Genomic DNA, 22,367 nt, shown 5'->3' with positions numbered 1-22,367 from the left:
AGTCATTTTTCTTTTCTATTTTCTTTTTTCTTAAATAAATATCAACAGTAGCCAATGAAGAAATAATGAGCTCACAAACTGTGGGTTTGTACTGAATTGTGGTCAGATGCATCAAGGTTGGTAATTTTTGTGTGGCAAGCAACTGATAGCAAGTTTTTATTTTCTTTCCTTTCTCTCTTTTCATTGTGAGGCTCAGGATGATACATGCCCATACATGAAATTAAGCACCATAAGGAGCAATCACTACTTTATTATATGCCTGCGTAGGACTTAGGCAACCAAGTAGAGAGAGAGAGAGAGAGGTGTCAACAAACAAAAGGCACGTCTCATCTAACGATATGAACCAGGCAGCGAGTCGGTAACCCAATTGAAAGCCTCCTCCATCGCCCTTACCAGCCTGATGAAGTCCGCAGCCAAGTCGTCATCACCACCCCCATAGCTTGCGTTGCTGTACCCAGAGTTGTTGCTGTAGTAATTATTATTGTGACCAACGTTACGTGCTAACGTGGTCTCCCTTCTCTCACAAAGCACATACCTACAGACCGGACACTTGCCGTGGCCCTTCACCCATGGAACCAAACAGTCATTATGGAACATATGTTGCATGGAGTCATCATTACTTGCTCGTTGGGTTGGAAGGTTTCCAAGCAAATGGTGCAGTGCTTCTCTTCATCCTTCTCATCATCTTCCTCATTAGGTACATTGCTGCTTCTCCTGCTGAAAAGGCCTCGCTTCCATGCCCTCCGCCTGGGGTAGGGAGGATTATATATATGCTTCCTGACCTTTTTCATAGCTTTCTTGAACTCCTCCTCACTTAAGCCGGGGTCCTCCGGCTCCGAGCCTGGCCCTAGATGCCACTCTCCCCGGATCCGTGGTGGGGATTGTTGGATAAACTGTCGAAGCCTCGGGTTCACCCTATCCTCCTCTTCGCCATGAACAAGAAGGATCCGTATCGGCGAATAAGGTCGTAATGGAAAGCTGATCGAAATTGCTTAAGGGTTAGATGGATAGTTAAATTATGATATTTCATAATTGTGTATGTTGTCTTTTTTTACTCGGTAAGTACGAGGTATTCACAGGTTATCATATAACAAGCAAATGATATCTACATCATTCATGTCTTAAAAACAGCCTAGTGAAATAGATCCTTTTAAACTCTCTTTATTGTTACTCACTTTTTTTCTTTTTTTTTTTTTTGAAATTTAAAACCTTGAAACAGAGCTTAAGCATGAAAAGCACCATAAGCGTGGTCATGGTAATAGATCATCTTATGGTGCATACCGGGTTAAGCCATAGGGTCCAGTCCTCACTCTTTCCTCGAACAATCTCCAAGGAGCATACATACCTCTGTCTTCATCCTGGAATGTTATCAAAGAAGCTAGATTGATGTTAGAAATCTTTGGTGATAATAATATATGATGGAGAATAAACCTACCAGCCGAGGGAATAGAGTCCGGGGAACGGTGGAATTCCAGTTCCAGCGCCGATCATGATTAGGAGAGGAGTTACCATGATCATTTCCAGCTCTCATCCTTCAGCTGCAGTTGGAACCCCAATCCCTGGCAATATGGAAATGAATGCTTAGCTCTATGATGTCGTTTTTATCCTTTGTGGGTGTACAAGAAAGAATCTGCTTTTCTTTCCACTTCTGATGACCAATGACTTGAGGCACGCAAAAAGGAGTATTCTCCTTCAGCCGGTGGATGCTCCAGATCTTTATCAAGTGTCTGTGAGAATATGAAATCAAATTCTGGAAAGAAGCTTCAATATAACAACAAAAGTTATGCCATGACATGTCATATATTAATGATCTTTTGCAGCTACCCATGTAGAAATGGATGTGATCATGAGCTTGAACCGATCTTTACCTTGCACCATGTATTCAAAAAAAGTTATATAGCTATGAATTGTGAGATGACTTAATTATATCAATTGCTATAAGGTCATTTCTTTCTGTACAATACTAATTAGATAGATAGACCTTCATAAGTGCTACAACATGTCGTGTGTTAGAATTCATGGTTATGAACATGAATATTTTAGGGTTTTGGTTTTTTGATAGAGAGAGCCCATAGACAATGGGCTATCCAATGGGATTGGTTCTTTTCTAGATACCTCTAATCACCAAACTTTTGGGAAAGGTGGGAGTCAATTCTAATTCATTTGGTACAAACTGGATAAGCGAGCACCTTTGAGATGTTAATTTATCTCACATAATACATTATGTTATATATGAAAAGAGAGATATTACTCGCATTTTTCTTTCACAGCAACCAAAATCACACACAAGACACATCTCGAGGAGAGCCAGCGAGCGGAACTGGCGGCCGGCAATGAAATTGCGGTTGTACATGTACTAGGGGGCGGCCTAAGATCTTTAAGGGTTCGATGAGTTTCTGCTGCACAGCTTAAAATTTGGGCTAGAATATGAGTTAGATTCAAGTTGAGCTTGGTCTGGCTTGACAAGATGCCCATATTCAGGTTAGACGAGCTCCCAATCGAATTGCAAATAGAGTGTTACGGTGAGGAAAAAGAAAAGAAAAAATTATCTATAGATCCCTAGATGGATCCAAAATTATTTTTAAGTCTTTGAACTTTTAAATTGAATAAAAAGTCTTTGAAATGCTAAGAAGTTATTTCTATGTAACCAAGATACATACCTGTATAAGCTGAACATGAACGTGCATAACTAGATATTGAAACTAGATAATTTACGTAATCTGAACATAAATTTGTGTAACTTGAATATAAATCTGTGTAACATGAACATAGACTTGTGTAACCAATCTGTGTGGACGCAGAAATTTAAAAATAACTTCTTAGTATTTCAAAAAATTATTCAATTTAAAAATTAAAGACTTAAAAATAATTTAGATCTATCTAAAAATTTATAAATATTTTTTAAAAAAAATTACTCACCGTAGATAGAGAATGGTGCACAGCAACATAGTTCTAACCTTCTATTTCCCGTCCTCGGATAAGCAGTGTTTACGCTTCACATTACATAGCTTTACGCATGGTTGGTTTTGTGGGGAACTCCCACTGAGGCACTAGATTGAGATTGGTATTACAGGACCATATGTTACTATGTTATCGGTAGCAATGTTTTTTTTTTTCCCCCTCTTTTTCGTTGAGAGGTTCTGGTGATTCAAGATGGGCTTTGAGAGAATAAATTATGCTCTGTGTTTTTATGAGGTGATGCATATTTTTAGGAAAGCTAATAATGCTGTTGATTGGATAGTGACATTTGTAGCAAATCATAAAGAAACTACTTTATGGACTGAAGGGGGGTTGCAGGAATGATGAGGGTCATGACCCAACTTTAACATATAATTGCTCGAGAATAATTTATGCTCTGTTTTTTCATGAGGTGATGCATGTTTTTAGGAAAGCTGATAATGTGATTGGATAGCGACATAGGTAACAAATCATAAATATATTTTTTTTCTTTTATTTTTTTGATTCTTTTTTGAAATAATTATTTTTTTTAATTCACAGAGATGTATTTTTCTTAGATTGGCATAAATAAAATCCAGCTTCAATCAAAAAAAAAAAAAAAAATCAAGATAATGACAACCAATACATAAAATTAAGCTTCGTGGGAGGAGGAGCATCACCACTTTATTTCATGTCTGCGTAGGAGTTGACAACGAAGTAGCAATAAATGTTTTAGATGCCCAAACAGCTTGTCCCATATTTAATGACATGAACCAGCGTTCGGGTGGCTAACCCACCCGAAAGATTCCTTTTTCTTCGAGAGCGCATGCCTGCAAACCGGGCACTTCCCGTGCTCCTTCGCCCACGGAGCCAAGCAATCACCAAGGAACGTATGCGTTGAGGCCAATCCCTTATTACGATCATTATCGGAGGAGAATATCTATAAAAAAAAATTTATATTGATCAAAATTATATTCGATAAAAATTTTCAATGCTTAAATCAATGAATGATGAACAGCAGATAGAATTTTTAGAGAGACAGAGTATTAGTCAAAAATATCTTTTCAATGCTGTTCATTTACCTCCTTTTTATAGACAAGTTGTTGGTAGCTATTTGTAACAGTTAAACATGTGGGTTTCGCTTATTTCGGCACTATATGATCGTGGTATGAGGGGTTCATATCCACTAATGATCATGATATGTGGTCATTATGTGTTTTCTGCACTGGCAGTTTTTGGTATACCGATTTTATGCCAGTAGTTTGAATGTATCGACTGTATGTTGGTAATTGTAAAAATCTGAATGACCATCGGTCAATAACTCTGATATATCGATGGTCATCGATCATCAAGTCGGTTGAGTCGCCATAGTTGAATTGTATTTACTAGAAAAGTTGGTTGAGAATAGCCAACTATTGGTCGGCTTACTGATTGATAGTCGGTGGTCTGTGCCTATTAGGTTGATTGAAAGTCGGGTGATGTGTTGTAATTGAGGCAAAACTCGTTCTGTGATGTAGCTTTGATGGTTCATCATCTGTAATCGATAGATATTCGATTGGTCGACTGTGAATCGAAAAAGCAAACTAAATTACTCCAACAGTTGCCCCCCACTCTCAAGTCCAAGGTGGTCTAACATGTGGATTGGCATGTAGCTTAATACGTTGGACGAAGGGAGTTGTTACGTGTTATCTTGAGTCCCAATTCGACTGCAGATATTAATGATTTTTTCGAAAAACGAAGAATCTTCGTCATTTTGTCACTTTGATAACTGTGAGATCATCATTGGGATGTTGATTCGAAAAGATGATTTGGCGTCCGGAGGATCCGACTGATTTGATTCTGACTAGTCGATTTCGATCACGTGTCCGAGTGTTATTGGCTCTCAGCCGTTCACGTGGATAGAGATGAAGTGGCATGATCTGGCAATATGTGTGTCGAACCATCCGATTGATGGTCGGTTTTGATATAGCCACATGTCAAAATCTAGAACGATCTTGATTTAAACAACTTCATCTCGACCATTGACGAGCCCTATACATACAATGTTGCTTTCATTTAGATTTTTTATTTCTGTACTTGTTATCTTCTTCTGCAACTGACGATTTTATTTTGGGTGCCAAAAGCTTCAAGGTTCTTGGAGTCTTCCTTCTCGTATTTTTGCGGTCTCCAAATCATCCCTTAGTTTCAGGTTAAGTTTTTTTTTCCCTCTTTTCTTCTTCTTCTAAGTTTCTTTTCTTATCATTTTCAATGGCTAATAGAAGTAGGAAAGATAAAGAAAAGGTTAGAGTAGATGAGGCTCCTCAAGATGATCGATCGAAAGATTCAGTTGACAATTCTCTTTTAGATCCGAATATGGAAGTTTCTTCCTTGTTCAGATCTAATGTCGATTGGCTTTGAGAACAATATCGTATTCCGAAGCAATTTCTGTTCTTTGCACCTGATCCGGATAGTCAGATGAGTTCTCCTCCGGATCAGATAGCGATTTATATAGAGGACCTTTGGGATGGTCTTCGTTTTATGATTTCAGAGTTTATCCAGAATCTCCTTGATTATTACTATCTTTGCCCTGCTCAATTGGCTCTGAATTCCATTCGGTTGATCATCAGTTTTGCTTTGTTGTGTCACATGATCCCGACCACCCCTCAGCCTTCACTTTTTTATATTTTTTTTGTTCTTCATCCCCACCCAAAAATTAAGGGTTGGTGGTTCTTCAACCTGAAAAAGAGTTTGTTTTTTATTTCTGATCTTCTTTATCACGGATGGAAGAATCAATTTTTCTTTATTTCTTCTTCTTCGTCCTGGAGCTTTCCTTCGTTCTGAAGAGATCCAAGAATAAATCCCAATGAACATAGTCGGATCGACATTATCGATCGGGAGAACTTTCTCCAACTGAAGGATATGGAAGTCTTCACATATGGAAGTCTTCGCACAATAAGAGCTACTGACGGAGCAAGCTCTCTATGACACTGGACTTAGTCCGGTGACCTTCCTAGGTATAGTTTAGTCGGTCATTCATTTTATTTTTCATTTATCTTTGAACTTTGTAACTGAATCTTTTTACTTTCTGATTGCAGCTATGCGATCAGTAGTGCGAATCTCGATGGCTAATGTTCGACAACATGCTGCTAAAAAGAAAGCAGCGACTGATGCCGGACCATCCCGAACGACGAAGAAGAGTCAGGTTGGCTCAGAGTCGGCATCGATGAGGGAGATCGACATTGCATCGGTAGTGGTTCCCAAAGTTGAGCCTATCATTGCACTGTCAGCTCTGATGGTGCTTCTACCAATTGAAGTGCCTTCGGTGTCTGAGGAGCCAGGCGATCATGACGATGCCATAGTCATCGAAGCACCACCAGCCAGAACAATGCCGGTCAGTGTAGAGCTGATGGAGTCTCAAAAAATTTTTGCACCCGAACCAGGATCGATCAAGACAAGACCGGCACTATCTCGGGTACCTTCAACAGTCGAATAGATGGCGGGATCAAGCGATCGGTTGCCTATTGGAGAGAGAGGGAAAGCACGGCAATTTCGATCGACGATGGATCGTTGATGGGCTTCACGGAGCTTTTCGACGTTCGAATTTCCATCGGTGAGTCAACTTTGGAGAACCTAAGTTGGCCAAGTGACTCATTGAGACTGCATTTCTTCCGACTGATAAGGAGAGCAGAAAGAGACAGACGGTGTTCGAGATGTTCTCATCTTTCTACCTGATGATCCTCAGTATAAGTCCATATTTTACTTTTCGATCGTCTTCTCTAGTTTTTCCTAACTATTTTTTCTTTTTTTCAGCTGGCCCACGACTTGTCGGCACTGGAGAGTGGTTATCGAAAGATCGCGAACTTCTGCTGAATGTAGAGCGATAAGATTTTGGCGGTGAACATCGAGAAGGCTGCTACTATTGAACCCCTCCAAGCAGCAACTAAATGGGAGAAGGCAGCGGTTGAGCAGGAGAAAGGGCTCCAAGAGGAAATCTTCCGCATTAAGATCGAGTTGGAGTCAATCATAGCCGAATTAAAGTCGGTCCAACAGAACGTTAAGTCCCTGGAGTCCCGAATTAAGAGCAAGAAGTACTCGATCAATCGGCTCCGGAAGGAACGTGATGACTGCATCGAGGAGCTGGTGAATGAACAGAGAAGGCATCGGGCCATCGAGGAGAGGTTGGCACTGATCGATGCAGAGTCGGCTTCTGCCAAAGTGAAAGCAAAGTCGGCCCAAAAAGCACTCAGTCGGGCACGAGAGCAGGCCGTTGATGATTATAAAGTATCCGAGGATTTCAAGATGAAATCCTTGAGGCTGGGTCGGTTATAAAGGCGGGAGAGATGCGATCGGGAAGCTTTATCCTGACCTAGATCTGAGCAACATAACCGTCCCTGTCGGTGTGTTGTGAGAGGATCCAACCGATGATACAATGCCCTAACTGAAGAAGTCGCACCGACTACGATAGAGTCGGCCCCAGCTACAAAGAAAACCGCACCAGGGTCGGTTGAAATAGAGTCGGCTACTGTCGAAGGCCACGAAATCGGACCTGCAGCAGTTACCGACACAGTCGAGGAAGAAATAGACTAATGACTGATGTAGATATTTTTTTTTCTTTCTTGTAATCAGACAATAGTCCAACTTGCTTTTGTAATCGAACTTTGGGTCTAATTTTGTAATCTTTTGCTCATGAATGAAAAAAATAGTTTTTCAAATATTGAAAAGTTTGTATTGAACTTTGTATGCTGCTTTTCATTGTAGATGACCGCGGTCAATGCAGTCGAATGTTAATTGAATTATCGATTATCTGTTGATTATCAATCGATGTGTCGAATGTCGATCGATAGTCATAGCAGAATAATTTGCCTGCTAGCTGGGTATTAGCCGACTTAGCTTTTAGGCATAATTCTTTTTAAAAGTATTTGATAGACAGTGGCAAGCTGAATATCCTTCGATCCAGTGAAATCAAGTTGGTATATCTTTTGATTTAGCTGAGGTCAAATCGACTTATTCTTTCGCTCAACCATGATTGAGTCAGCATGTTGTTCTATCTGATCATAGTCGAGTCAGTATGTTGTTCCGTCCGATCGGAGTCGAGCTGGCATATTGATCCTCTTAAGACTCATTTCGATTCAAAGATCGGTATTTTCCTGCTTTGGCCTTTTGGAGCTTGAGCCGAAGCTTGTATTTGTAAATTATTTCGTTGATTCAAAATATGATCGTACATCGTTCCATTGTCGAGGAGCATAATCATTATTTGGAGGAACTTTTCAAATCGTCGATTAAGTTCGATTCGTCATTTAGATAAGCTTTCCACCTCATCGATAATGATCGATTTGTTATTTGAAAAAGCTTTCTTCATCATCGATTACGATCGATTCGTCGTTTAGTGAAGCTTTCTGTATTGTCGATCACGATCGATTCGTTGTTTGAAGAAGCTTTCAAAATTATCGATCGCAATCGATTCATCGTTTGAAGAAGCTTTTAAAATGTCTGCCCTCCGAAGCCTCATCGTTTAATCATTTTGTAGCTTTTTAATTTGATGATCTGGCTCTTGGAGCTTCTACTCGTAATTGTTCACATGCTGAAAATCTTCTCAGAGAGAGCACCCAAGGGTAGAACTTTTGTTGGACAAGAAAAGAAAAGAACATCGTCATTTTCCCTTATCAACTTTGTAGGGGAGAATAGGTGGTGATTAGCAAGTTGAGAGTGATGGATTGAGTGGTGTGGCCTATCCCACCGATGAGACTGCCATCGAGATTGCACCATCATTGATTGTTAGCTATGCCAATACAGGGCAGTCGATGGTCGACGACGTCAATTTGAGAGAACAATCGAGACCAGTGAGAGCTCCTTCGATTGCTTCTAGAGGCTGTGAACTGCCTTCTGTCAGCATCTTTACTTGCTGCACGACGACAGAAAATTGCTGAACGTCCGCAGTGATGATCGGATGCGAAGAACTAGGCTCTACCGATGGAGGTGGGGGATCTTTCTAATGGAAAGATTGTCTTGCGGATCCTGTGGAGTTATTTTGAGCTCTTATTTTTGCCATAATTTTTTGTTAATCACTTTCATTCCCCCCTACCTGATACACCAATCTGTTGTGGTCAATCTTCTGTTGCGCCCGTTGCCGGAGAAGAACACCTGCAAAAGAAGTCCACGTTGATCGGAGTTATTTTGGATGAAAATCCTCCGAAGCTTAAGTCAGTGGGGGGTGGTGAACAGCAAATAGATTTTTTAGAGAGGCAGAGTATTAGTCCAGAAGTATCTTATCAATGTTGTTCATTTACTTCTTTTTTATAGATGAGTTGTTGGTAACCGTTTGTAATGGTTGGACACGTGAGTTTCACTTATTTCGGTACTATGTAATCGTGGGATGAGGAATTAATACCCATCAATGATCATAGTATGTGGCCATTATGCACATTCTGTGCTGACGGTTTCCGGTATACCGATTTTATATCGGTAGTTTGAATGTATCGACTGTATGTCGGTAATTGTAGAAATCCGAATGATCTTCGATCGGTAACTCTGATATACAAATGGTCAACGGTCATGAAGTGAGTTGAGTCGCTATAGTTGAATTGTATTTGTCAGAGAAGTTGGTTGAAAATAGCCGACTGTTAGTCGACTTACTGATTAATAGTCGGTGGTCTGTTCCTATTAGATCGATTGAAAATCGGATGATGTATTGTAATTAAGACAGAACTTATTCTGTAATGTAGTTTTGATAGTTCATCATCCGTAATCGATAGATATTCGCTCGATCGATTGTAAATTGAAAAAGTAGATTGAATTATCCCAACAATATGATTGCATGCAGTCATCACCACCTGCTTGTTGGGTACAAAGGCGTCCAAGGAAATCGTGCACAGCTCCTACTCATCCTTCCTCCGTCTCATTTCCATGGATACTTCTCGCGCTTCCCCAACTTCTTCGTAGCTTTCTTCAACTCCTACAAAAAAAAAGATAATGGGTAGATGTTAAGTGTTCTTTGGTGCTTGGTAAAAGATATAGACAGAAGCTAACCGGTGGCTGCCGGTTTCAGTATGGGTCATAATCTGGAGAGCCTCATCTGTACTCATTCCAAGCTCTTGCATTCGCTGGGGCGGTGAAGGCGAAGCTTTTAGCACACATCCTTCACCAGCTGTTGGAACTTGGAAGTTGGAACCCAGCCGGTGGATGCTCCGTAACCTTAACAAAGGACCGACAAAGGATTCAGTAGGTGGGAAATCGAATTGTGGGGAAAAGCTTTAGAATAGAAGCCAAACAAGAGGAAGAAAATTCTATATGGATATATAGAAAAAAACGGGAGGAAGAAGAAAGAAAGAAAAAAATTATTAAGAGAGAGAGAGAGAGAGAAGCAAAGGCTTCTGGCTTATCCTTGTATGGGCCCGGTTTGGGCTCAGGGCCATGCAACCTCCAGAATCTGGGCAGGAGCTATGTGCATTTTGTTTCTGTGAGCTAATTAAGTACTTAAATTTCTTTTTTTTTTTGGGTAAAAAAAAAAAAAGGTGCGTGGGTACTGACGTTTCCTCGCGGATAGAAGAACTCCATCTACATGCTGGGTGAACCGTCCCATTAGACTTGTATGGGTTCCATGTCGACTGTCGATTGTCCTCAGGTTGGTGCGGATGTGAAACGCATCTATTTACTGAATAAAAAGATAGGAACAAGGTTTAGTTGACATTTGCACCCTTGCAGGTTCCAATTCCAGATCCAACTCTAATATATCGTAAGAAATGCATAATATGAATCAAAACGAGCCAATTAAGACTTTGGCATTGGATAATTAAATTTACTAAGTTCAGAGCCATTTATAGCCAAAACAAATGCCGCCGAGATAAAGGATTTTTTTTTTTTTTGAATATTTGGATATTGTTTGTGTACCTATCAGGTTTCATTTGATCAAACTCATCAGGCTACACTGCGGTCAACAGCAACGCACAAAAGAATATAATAACAATAATCATGCTTCCAAGAAAAACTTTTCTATCGCAATATCAAACATCACAAAATGATTTAGGCATAATAAATAGGTTCCACAATCCAACACCCCGCTCCCGGGTGCAAACAAATTTAGATATCAAATCCTAAATGTATATAATAATTTGAATAAAACTGAGGTTGAAGAGAGAAGCATGGAGCCTGAGCACGCATACAGGATCAATTTGGGGCAGTATCCAGACATTTCTGCTGCCAGGTCTAACCTGAAAAAATGAGCATAGCCGGTGACATTTCTAACTTGGAGTGCAACCACAGCATTGTTTTTTCAGCAAGGAATTGGCCCACTTCCCTGTTTACTTTCTCTAACGTATACAATAGTTTTAAGGAAAGGAATTAACCTATAACTTGATACATTTTAAAGAAATTTGATAAACAAAGGACCATGTTTCAGTATGATTGAAATGGATGCCGCATTTGCCATCAGACTTTTATCATCCAAATTATAGTCCATGCACATAACCATGCAATTTGAAAGGTGGAAGCCGACAAGAAAAGAGCAAGCCATGGCGAATAGCAGAATGAGAACAGAGAAGGCCACTCCATTTTTGATCTACAAAATTACAATAATCTAAAAGTAGATTTTGATCATAAGGCTGCTGTCATACAACAAACCATTTTAATCTACAAACAACTTGAAAATTAAAATACCTTCCATACACAACATTGGCCAGAAAAGAATAAGGAAAGAATATTCAAGTCTCAACAAATTACAATAATTTTTTTCTAAATAAACACTTTCTAAGTTCTCCTGTTTGTAAACTCTGGAGAACTATATTCAACACCTCCAAATCAAACGTGATCAAGGAACCAGACGCCTGCAATGGCAAGAATAAGTGAAACTGAAGCCATCATTACCCCCACATTTTTAAGGGAGAGAGAACCTCCAGGTTTTGCCCAGCAAGCTCTAACAATTTATCTGCTCATAGTTGTTGACAAGTAAAAGTTCCAGAAAATGGAGCAGGAGGACATGAATGCAACACGAGCAGCTAAAGGAACCACCCTGAAAACATGAAGTATCAGCACCAGGATGGCATTCAAGAGAGAACAATTTCCATCTGATCAACTACAGAGCGGTGACTTTAAGAGAAAAAAGGAAATGAAACCTATGGATTTTTCATTTGAGGAATGTTTCACATGCAAAGAAGCAAATTGCCGCTAGTGACAGCAATGCTATCTAAGTCATATGTTGTCTAAACCTAACCAATCTGGACTCCATTACAGCTATAGTTAAGATGGTTACTATGAAGAAGATAGACTTTTTGCAGTCTCCATTTCTTCAACAGAATTCCAGCACTGCAATACTTAGGGAGACCAGAACACAAGGCATCCCTCAGTTTCCCACCAAAACAAAATACCATTTCAGCCTTCTTAGAAGGATCTAGGTAACCATAAGCTGATGTGAGGTACTCAATGATCCATGCAGCTATATATTCACATTGAGAAACTAGCGCAAGGACATTTTATTCAGGAAAAATGTATATTTAAAACATCATAAGAATAACTAACTAGGTGAAGTAGTTAATGTTACTTGAGAAATCCTCTATATAAAAAGGACTCCAGACAGTTCAAAGCATCTTCCAACTATTATAATCATGGTTTTGAGAACCGACCCAAACCATCCGGTACACTCCGTACCGAGCCGGATCGACAGGGAACCGGGACAGTTCAGATGTCCAAAACGATTTTTGGAGGGAGGGAGAAGAAAGAGAGGAAGAGAGAGAGGGGGGAAGAAGGAGAGGGAGAGGAAGAGGGCCTCTGACGGCCGTCGAAGGCCATCTGACGTCATGCCGAGGTCAGTACGTATGGATAGAGGGAAGGAGAGAGAGCGAAAGGTCCTTACCGGGCCTCCGGAGGCTGTCGAAGGCCTTCGGATGGACGACGCCTCCGTCGTGACATCTCCAGCGGTCAGTGAGCCCATGTTAAGGGGCTTGAGGGCGGCCGAGCTGAAGGAGGGCCTCTGTCCCCTTCTTCGTTTTCGAAATAAAGGTTTGCCCCTCTTTCAGATTTTTTTTTTTTTGGATTTTAACACGTGAAGTCAGCAACACAATTGCCGACTTCACGAATTTTTATTTTTTAAAAAAATTTCAGAATTCGATTTTTTTAAAGGTCGACTTCACTCGTTAAAAATCAAAAATAAAAATCAAAACAGGGACAAACCCTTGTTTCGAATACACCATCCTCCGCGGCCCTCGGCCACCCTCTGCGTTTCTTATTGGACGTTGGAGAGCTCACCGGCTTCACCACCCATTCGAAGGCCTCCGAGGGCTTCCAGTGAGTCGGTGAGATCTCCCACTCTCTCTCCGTCCCTCCCTTTGCGCAGACCGACACTCAGCAAGATCCCAGGTGGCCTCCGACAATAGCTGGAGGCCCCCTCTTCCTCTCCTTCTCCCCCATCTCTTCCTCTCTTTCTTCCTCTTCCTTTTGTGTCTTGTCGGTTCGTGCCGATTCAGTCCGATACAGACCTGTATTGAGCTATACCGCTAGCCAATTGGCACAGATATCGGTACCGAATCCGCGAACCTTAATCATAATGATAACTATCCATCAACTAATAAATTTATAATACTCCATCTTAGTCTTAAGCTGAAGTTAGTGGACCATCATTCATCACTTCTCTTTATACAACATTGTCCAAGCCAATGTTTGCCATCTCAGTACTAGACCCCATACTGATAACATCTTGGTATAGTGTTGGCAAGGTTGGTATTGGGTTAGTTCGGCGTATCGATACTTAGTACACTCTATGGTGCATATGGTTCAGTATTGGTACAATACGGTATATGCTTAATATGCATTGGTACTAACCGCTACGGCATACCATGATTTAAACCAATCAATTGTTAGGGTCTTTTCTTCCCCTTGTCTACTTACATCAACATGTTCTACACCACTGATTAAAAGAGCAAAACATCCTCATGATTGTTGGCATGCAGGGTGACTTTTGTATCCTTGTAGCTAATGATCATATCTCAATAGTTGGCAATATATCCATAAGAAATATTGCCAAGGGCATTGCTGCGAACCCAAATTAGTAGGAAACTTGTATTAACCAACAAAAACACGATGGAATCAAGTGAATCCACTAAAAAAATAAAAATCTAACCTTGTACCCTTTTCTGCCTCGCAACTTATGAGAATGCATTCTCTTTTGCAAATGGGATCCACCAGTTGAAATGTCAACTGGGCAAATATGTGAACTTATCCCAAGTGCGATATGAACTTCAATATCAACAACAGTCAAATTCAATGAAAATACATAATTCAACTTCTACAGCAACCAGAGTGACCATAATGTGCTAACTTGCCCCGACTGACTGCATGAACAGGTATCAGAAGAGCTGAATTTCTAGGACACCTAAATAGGCATGCTCAGGTAGACATCTATATGCCTATAGACGTACAGAACAGATCTCACATACTTTAATATGAAATCCAAAATAAAATGCAAGGATCACCAACATATACATGCAACTGTAGTTTACTGCACAGCATTATATGGTTCTATTAGTTGGTGATTACAAAATGACAAAAAGAATGCAGTGCCATAAGTAAAATGTTTAATAATGAACATGTTTTTATTTTGATTGTTTAATGATTCTTAAACATTAGGAATACCAATATGAGACTCAATGTCTGTTATCAATGACTTACTGATGTTCAGCTGAGACTAGGGGTGTTACCGAGTCGAGTCGAGTCGAGTGCGAGCTTTGATCGGTTCGGCTCGGCTCGGTTCTTTTTTGAGCTAGCTTGGAGCTCGGCTCGGGCTCAACAAGCCTGTAGGAATCCGGCTCGAGAGTGAAACAGGGCAGCTCAAGCTCGGCTTGGGCTCGGCTCAGTTCAAGAAATCGAGTGGCAATGGCAGCGGCGCGGCTGGGACAAGCGATGGCGGGAGGATCCGACGGTAACAGATGAGAGGAGGGCCGAGGGGGAACCAGACCAGAGTCACCAGACAAGGAGAGTGGGATGGGCGATGGCGCGGTTGGGACGGGCGACGACACCGCTGGGACAGGCGACGTCGCAGCTAGGAGGGGTGACGGTGCGGCTGGGACGAGCAACGTCACGACTGGGACGGAGCTGGGATGGATGACGGCGCGGCTGGGATGGGCGACGGCACGATGGAGGGTGGGTTGAGGAGCCGCAGCCTACGGGCTGAGGACCTGAGGAAGAGAAGGGAGGCAGGGAGAAGAAAAGGGAGGCAGGAGGCTGCCGCTTGTAGCAGCTGTTAGTTGAAATGAGAAAGGTGAAAATTGGAAACTGGAAAGGATGCTAAAGATTTTAGGGTTTAGAACCAAGCCACCAAGCCGAGCTGAGCCTTCTGAGTCTCAATCTTACTAGCTTGGGTTTGGCTCATTAAACCCAACGAGCCTATATTCTGGCTCGAGCTCAGGTTTGGATTTGGTTTAACCGAGCGTGAGTCGAGCTTCTAACAAGCTGAACCCAAGTCGAGCCCGAGTCGGCTCGTTCGTTAACCACCCCTAGCTGAGACCATAGTCACATTTAAAGATACATATAGACAAAGATTTTAGGAGGTATTCTGGCATGTGTTAATCCAGAAAAACTACAAGTTTCTGCATGGTATTGTTACAGCAAAAAGCAAATAATAAGTCAGATAATTTTTCTTAGTTTTGACATAAATAGGGAACCAAAGTTTTGACATAGCGAAAGATCTAATTGATTGAAACATCAGTTAGTTAGAAAAATTTAAGAATATTTTAGATTACTTCATATTATCACCACCATTATGCTGAAACAATATTTCAAGTTCAAAGGGTCAAAAGATTACCCAAAATTAAGTATTGAAACAGGAATCCAAAACCTAAACCCTGCATAAGGACAAATTGAACACAAAAAGTCAGTGAATTATTTCTGACCTATCCTGCCATCGAAAAAATATAGATATAGAAGCTCCTCACCATAGAAAAGTGTAGGAAGAGCATCCTTTTGATACTTTGAAGGTAGCTGCGATAATTTCCCTAGCCATAAATTATTCCATGCAAAAACAACAGCAATAACACATGGACCCAGTACAATCTGGTTTAGTAAAACCTGAAGGGGAAAAAAATGAAGATCAGCTGAATCAACAAATATTTATGTTTCCAAGAAACTGGCAAAGGAAGCCTTACATAATGCCATTACATTTTCAATACTAGAGCTCAAAATACATTACCTTAATCGACAGATTTACAAGCGTTTGCTTTGGCATACAACGATCAAGGAATTGATACCATGCCTGAGAGCCTGGACCATAAAGAAGAAACCCATAGGAAGCCATGCGTAGAGCACGAAGCCAATCATGTGACAGGAGCACTGATGTGATGTCCTATGAATAACATATATTGACAATACTCAAGCATGACTCCAAACACAATAGAGTAATTAGTAATAAGATCTTATATCATAAACAAATAACTAGGACGAGGGATTCATATGAATGTAAGGATTATAATCCAAGAAAGCTTACTAGAATTTCTTGTTTGCAAGATAGAAGCCAATATTTCAGCTTGGAAAATATAAGTGTATACCATACTAATGGAAGATCATGCAATCAACATTTAAAAAAAAAAAATGAACATTGAGAATTTCTTTTTTTGAGAGCTATGCTTGGGCAAACTTTTTTATGGATGTAAGAATGTTATAGCCCAATTTACATGGATATGTTTGACAACCTCTCTGGTACAGTCCATAGAACATAGCAATGTGCAGTTCATAACTTTAAACTCTTCAACATACAGTGGATGAAAGACCAAAAGTTTGCCATATGTAAAGCAATATAGCATGGTACTTTAAACCTTTTGAAGAACTAACAAATTGATCAGTAGACTGGATTTTTGGAGCCAGGATAATATACAGATACCAACAGAGTCATGATAGATCTTAAACAGTTGTACACACTCACAATAAATAAGAAGTAAAGAAAGGGTCCCCTTTAAGATATCAGATAATGCGATAACAACCAGTTAGTTACCTAAAGCAACAAGCACAAGTAAAGTGCTCTATACAATAGTATATAAATTGTTTTTTTATAAATGACAACCCATCTACTGATAAAACAGAGTGCGCTAATGGAAGGGCTTGCTCTTGATGATGTGAAACATGTTATATATCAAAATATTAGTTATTTTATTACTGGACAACCATGCGAACTCGATCAAGCAGAGGTCACCCCTATTCCAACACAAAATCTCCATTACAGGACAGAGCATTAAATAAGGATTAGTGAGGAGGCCCATTTTACATCATCTCTTACTAACAAAGGACATGCATGCTTAATTAGAGAAGGAGGATGAATTATAAACAACACTACAAAGCACAAAAAACTGATGATGAAAGAGGTCATTGGAGGAAGAGAGAATAATTGTGATGATTTTAATCAAAGTGGATGCCAAGATCGAAATGATGAAAATGTCCAAACCAGGCATGTGGCCTGTTAAATCCGCTTATGAAACAGCATGACAACAGGCTGTGGAAAGTTGTGAAGGCCAGTGAGAGATTTCAGTGAAACAGTAAAATATCCATTACCTGAAATTGTGTTACCCATGTTTCTTCACTAAAGAGAACGGCCACTAGAAGTAGCAACAACAATAAAAGAACAACCGGAGGTCATCTTCACAAGGAATCAGTCAGTGTAACATTCTTAATCTCGTCAGCGAAGCCATTACCTACCATCCATTTGGACTAAAAAGAAAAATCTTACCGTTCAATTTGAATTCAGGGTTATATTACTGAGACAGTAGCGCAAGAAACTACATTTAGTAGCTCCCTAAAACTTGCCATCCTTATGCCAGCTCCAAATATTGCTAGACAAAGGGGGAGAATTCAACTTACCGTGAACAATCAAGTCCATTCATAAATCATACAAGTGCGGAGCAGACCATAGTGAATATAGCATTCTTTGAAATGAAAGAAAAGAATTAAAAATGGACATGTTATATCCAAGTGCGATTAAAGAGTAAAGAAAGGGTCGTGAGGGTCATGTACAATTCAAGGCACAACAACCACATTCGAGAAAGACTTTCCAGCGGTAAACAACTGTTAAGCACATCAAATTACTGATGATATGCCGCTATCAAGATGTCCGCCTCATAAATCCTAGCTTCTAGATGTCTAATGAATGTCTTTGTCCTGACCAGATTTTCTTACTGCTTGATGTCGATAGAAAACATATAAACGCCCACTCCATGATATAGATTCATATATACGTGAGATTATCTTGCGAAAGGACGAGGGTTTTCCGGGATCAAAGAATCTATGTATAGAATGGGGATAAGTGATGGGACTTGCCTTGTTCTCTGAATCCGGCTCGCCGCGGCGATGAACGATCCATCGGTCCCTGACCTGGGCGACGGTGTCGCCGGTGAGGGTGAGGGACGCAGCGATAGTGGCCTGTTTGAGGGGGAAGTCGGCGAGGGACCACCCACGCCCTCGGACGTTGATGGATTCCGAGGAGGAGGATTTGGGTTTTCTCTTGGATCGATGTCGGTGGCCCCTCGGAGAAAAATTCCACCAGAACAATCCCCCCTTCCCAAGAGCATCCATTTGGCGACAAGAAGCCTCCAATCTCACGCGAGCACTCTATGTAGTGCCAGAAAGATGAGTGCCACGCGGTGGACCCAGCTCCCACTGGAGCGCGTGCCACAGATGCTGACCGCCCACCAATCAATGGAGCGTGAGATGGGGTGGTTGTAACCATCGCGTTGCACCCTGTCGCCCATCTTTCCCCGACGAAAGGGGTGTTGGCGGGGAGCCCACGCGATTACCAGATCGCAGGTCGACCACTTTTGAGATTTGGGTACCAACTACCAAGTGAATGAGAGAATCCTTGCTCTTATTGTTAATTATTTAGAATGATTATTTATTTTCTCAAAATATTTGATTGCTCTTATTACTACTGATAGTATTGATTGCTGCATGTTGCTGCAAGATTCAAAATCTAAGTAGAATTGATCAGATCGAATGAAGCTAGGCAGAAATGATCCTAACGATCCGGTGAAAATTCTTTCAATCTGTAAAATCAGTTAAAAAATTAGACGAAGATCCTCCAGTTCTTGACCCTCCGATACTTAAGTCAGTTCGAGTCTTGAAAACAAAATGAAAAAAATAGGAGAGCAAGAGAGATCAATAGAATTGAAAGAGAACTGGATAGGAGCCAAGATTCTGATCTAGTTTCTTACCAGCAGAGTCTCCTCTAGTTTCAGAGAACAGACTTACCGATGGAAGATTTCTAACCCTCTATTTATAGAGGGTTGAAGAGACCGTTCTAGAGTTTATTAGGCCGTTAGAGGAGTTTGTTAGACGGTTAGAGAGCCACTTGTAAGTAAGTTGGCATATAGCTGTATATACGAGCTGGACATGAGATCATACCTGACCGTATTTGCCAACCGTATATAGATCGTGGCCAGTTGTGATTTGGTTGCAGAAATATAATATTCCACTTTGGTGGAGTTGGATGATCGGAGTGAAATAGAGACTAGTCAATAATCATCCCGGATATAAGAGGCACCAAGATTTAGGTCGGTAAATATCCGATCTGAATATTTCTTTATCAGCTGAGACTTGTCATCCCGAACATGAAATATCAGGTATCTCTTATTCAGGTCGGTAAAATACCGACTTGAATCTGTTTATTGGTAAGTTGATCTGTTATAATTTAATGCTCTGAGATTGATATTTTTTGATCTCATATAATGATGTTATGTATTTTGGGGCTGGTTTGGTGCACCAATACTTTGCCCTCTACTTCCTATATCCGATGTGATAATTTTTTGATCGGACTGGAAAATAGAAGTATCTTCATATTTATCTTGTTATTTGAATTTTTATCAGTTTGGATGATATTTGCCATTGAGATCGGATTTTACTAGCCAGAAAATCTTATTTTCATATTTATTTTTTGACTCAATTTTTTATCGATCAGAGATCTTATCTTCATATTTACTTTTTGACTCGATTTTTATTGATCAGGAGATCTTATCTCCATACTTGCTTTTTAGCCTGATTTTCACCAACCAGAAGATCTTATTTTCGTATTTGCTTTTTGATCTGATTTTTACTGATCAAGAGATCTTATCTCTACATTCACCTTTGGTTCGATTTAAATCGGTCAGGAGATCTTATCTCCATATTTGCTTTTTATCCGATTTTCATCGATTAGAAGATTTTATCTCGATATTTATCTTTTGACTCGATTTTTTATCGATCAGAAGATCTTTTTCTCCATATTTGCTTTTTGATCCGATTTTCATCGATCAGGAGATCTTATCTCCGTATTTATTTTTTGGCTCGATTTTTTACCGACTAGAGATCTTATCTTCATATTTATCTTTTGGTCTGATTTTTACTAGCTAAGAGATCTTATCTCTATATTCACATTTTGACTCGATTTTTACTGACTAGGAGATCTTATCTCCATATTTACTTTTGGCCTGATTTTCACTGATCAGGAGATCTTATCTCCGTAATTATTTTTCATCCGATTTTTATCGATCAAAATATCTTATCTCCATATTTGATCTCAAAGTTTTTCAGATCGGTGTTGTCGCCGTCTGAAATAAATGCACTGTGCTTCGAGAATATCAAAATTAATTACTTGGTTGAAAATGAAGAGACTTGATCTTTCAGAGAATGATCCGCCAAATCTCTTGCTATCATTACCTGGACAGGCAGTCTGCAAATATCAAATGAGAGTGCGCCATTTGTCGACACCTGATTAGCTTATCAGCTTGGGCACGAATCGGCCCATCGTGGTTAAATCTGGAGGGAGATATAACTAATCATCGCCTGACCGAGTTGTCGGATTAGTGCCAAGTATCACAAATCAGCAATAAGATCAGTCAATCTAGACCGTCGGATTGCCTATAAAAGATTTTTGCCCCTCAGTCACTGTTTATTTCTATTGTTATCATGTAGAGGTGCTGTCGAATTATGTTCATAGGCTTTTCTGTGTTGGATAGCCGTCGGAAATAGCAAGAAACTTCATCGGAGAAGAAGGAAAGGAGTTCATTTCTTCATCTCCTGATAGGATTTCACCTATCTCTTTTAGGTGCCGGTCATCTCCCATTTGTTCTTTTTCAGCTGTAGAGTAGTCTTTCTTCCTTTTTCAGTTCTTTTCATTTTCCTTTTATATTTTCTTTCAAAAAATATATTCAAGAGAGGTAGAGAGAAGAAAGAGTCCATAGATGACTTACGAATTAGGTCAACCCAGTCTTTATTGACTATTGAGATAGAAAATCTACTCTGAAAGGACCCAGAAATTGGTTCCATAGGTAAGAGCAGTTCGGATCATAGTGTAGAGTCTCCTAGGAGTGGTCTCACGGACTATCTTAATCCAAAAATAGAGGAATCTATTTTGATCGAGGAGAACCTCATAACTCTTAGAGAAAAATATGATATACCTGATGAATATGAGATGATAGTGCCAGATCCGAAAGATTGGATTTCTGAACCTTCCGAGTGTTGTATAGCCTTTTATGATGAGTCTCTTCGATCTAACCTATGGTTTTCATTGCACTATTTTTTCAATAATATTTTTAATTTTTATAGGGTCCATCCTATCTAGATAACTCTGAACGTAATTAGAATGATCATAGTATTCATAATCATATATAATTTTCTTCATATAAATCTTAAAATCTTCCTGTTTAGGTCTTTAGTTTTTTTGAAAAGGCATTCGAGTGAGAAAGGTTGGTGGTACTTTTCATCTCGAAAAAACTATAAGTTTAGACTTAGTCTTTCATCTTCAATTCACAGCTGGAAAGATCATTTTTTTTTCGTCAAGACTCCTATTCCATGGGGTCTTAGGATTTCTAGGGATGTCCGGACACCAAGCATAATTCCAAAGATAAATTCTTTTTGGGGATGAGGTAGCTCATTCAACCCCGATTACCATCAAAACATCCAAGCTATCCTCTCTGATTAATGATCAAGCATTGTATAATGCTGGTATTAGCTTGTGCTCTCCTCGGGATAAGATCGAAGTATTTTACTTTTTAACTTTATCTTTCTTTTCCATCTCCATTATTCTAAAACACATGTCTAATGCAAAAATGAGGTTCAATCCGGAAAGAGTGGAGGATAGAAAGAGGAAAAATCAATCACAGCCATTTGCTATTACCCCCACACCAAAAAGAGTCAAAGGTGTGGAACCTCCTCTTGTCCAGGTGCCATCCCAATCTTCTTCTGCTACCCCTTCTTCGATCAATTCAGGGAGAAGCGACGCCTCTCAGAGACCACAAAATTCTCTCCGGGCTTTATCACTTGAGCCCCGACCTTGTCAATTCACTTTGGCGAGGATGAAAAACAACATCCGACCTATGCCACCCTCCAAAGAGACAGGATGCAAGCCGACCGCAGCTTTCGTGGCTCCATCGAGCTCAGATGAGGGAGATATCATGACGAGAATATCACTTTTGGAGTAGCTCCGATTGGACCGCGATCTCCTTGAATCAGTG

The 22,367-nt window shown here is 40.2% G+C and overlaps 2 protein-coding genes across 4 annotated transcripts; both read right to left on the bottom strand.

The window, feature by feature from the left end:
* Positions 1-143: 143 nt before the first annotated feature.
* On the bottom strand, positions 144-1,800 carry LOC105047484 (E3 ubiquitin-protein ligase RING1). The gene is given in 4 exon segments (XM_010926416.2): positions 144-602; positions 605-978; positions 1,282-1,358; positions 1,436-1,800. Coding segments are annotated over 4 exon segments (819 nt in total). The 5' UTR covers positions 1,532-1,800; the 3' UTR covers positions 144-330.
* Positions 1,801-9,689: 7,889 nt separating this feature from the next.
* LOC105047481 (protein SYM1) lies at positions 9,690-18,478 on the bottom strand. Of its 3 annotated transcripts, XR_012142003.1 has the most exons (8): positions 18,202-18,477; positions 16,088-16,240; positions 15,834-15,966; positions 15,704-15,743; positions 11,076-11,123; positions 10,444-10,567; positions 9,943-10,107; positions 9,690-9,868 (listed from the first exon to the last, which is right to left on the bottom strand). XR_012142003.1 is itself a non-coding variant. In XM_010926414.3 (5 exons), exons 1-5 carry the CDS (start codon positions 18,454-18,456, stop codon positions 11,000-11,002), a joined length of 705 nt encoding a protein of 234 aa, XP_010924716.1. In that variant the 5' UTR covers positions 18,457-18,478; the 3' UTR covers positions 10,909-10,999. The 3 variants fall into 3 exon arrangements, 2 of the variants coding, with proteins under 2 accessions (XP_010924716.1, XP_010924717.1); XM_010926414.3 differs by lacking the exons at positions 9,690-9,868; positions 9,943-10,107; positions 10,444-10,567 and having other exon boundaries at positions 10,909-11,123; positions 18,202-18,478; XM_010926415.3 differs by lacking the exons at positions 9,690-9,868; positions 9,943-10,107; positions 10,444-10,567; positions 11,076-11,123 and adding an exon at positions 11,432-11,920 and having other exon boundaries at positions 18,202-18,476.
* Positions 18,479-22,367: the final 3,889 nt, after the last annotated feature.

The sequence above is a fragment of the Elaeis guineensis genome, chromosome 6 (genome assembly GCF_000442705.2).
Source record: "Elaeis guineensis isolate ETL-2024a chromosome 6, EG11, whole genome shotgun sequence".
NCBI lineage: Eukaryota > Viridiplantae > Streptophyta > Magnoliopsida > Arecales > Arecaceae > Elaeis > Elaeis guineensis.
This window is presented reverse-complemented; position numbering and strand designations above follow the sequence as displayed.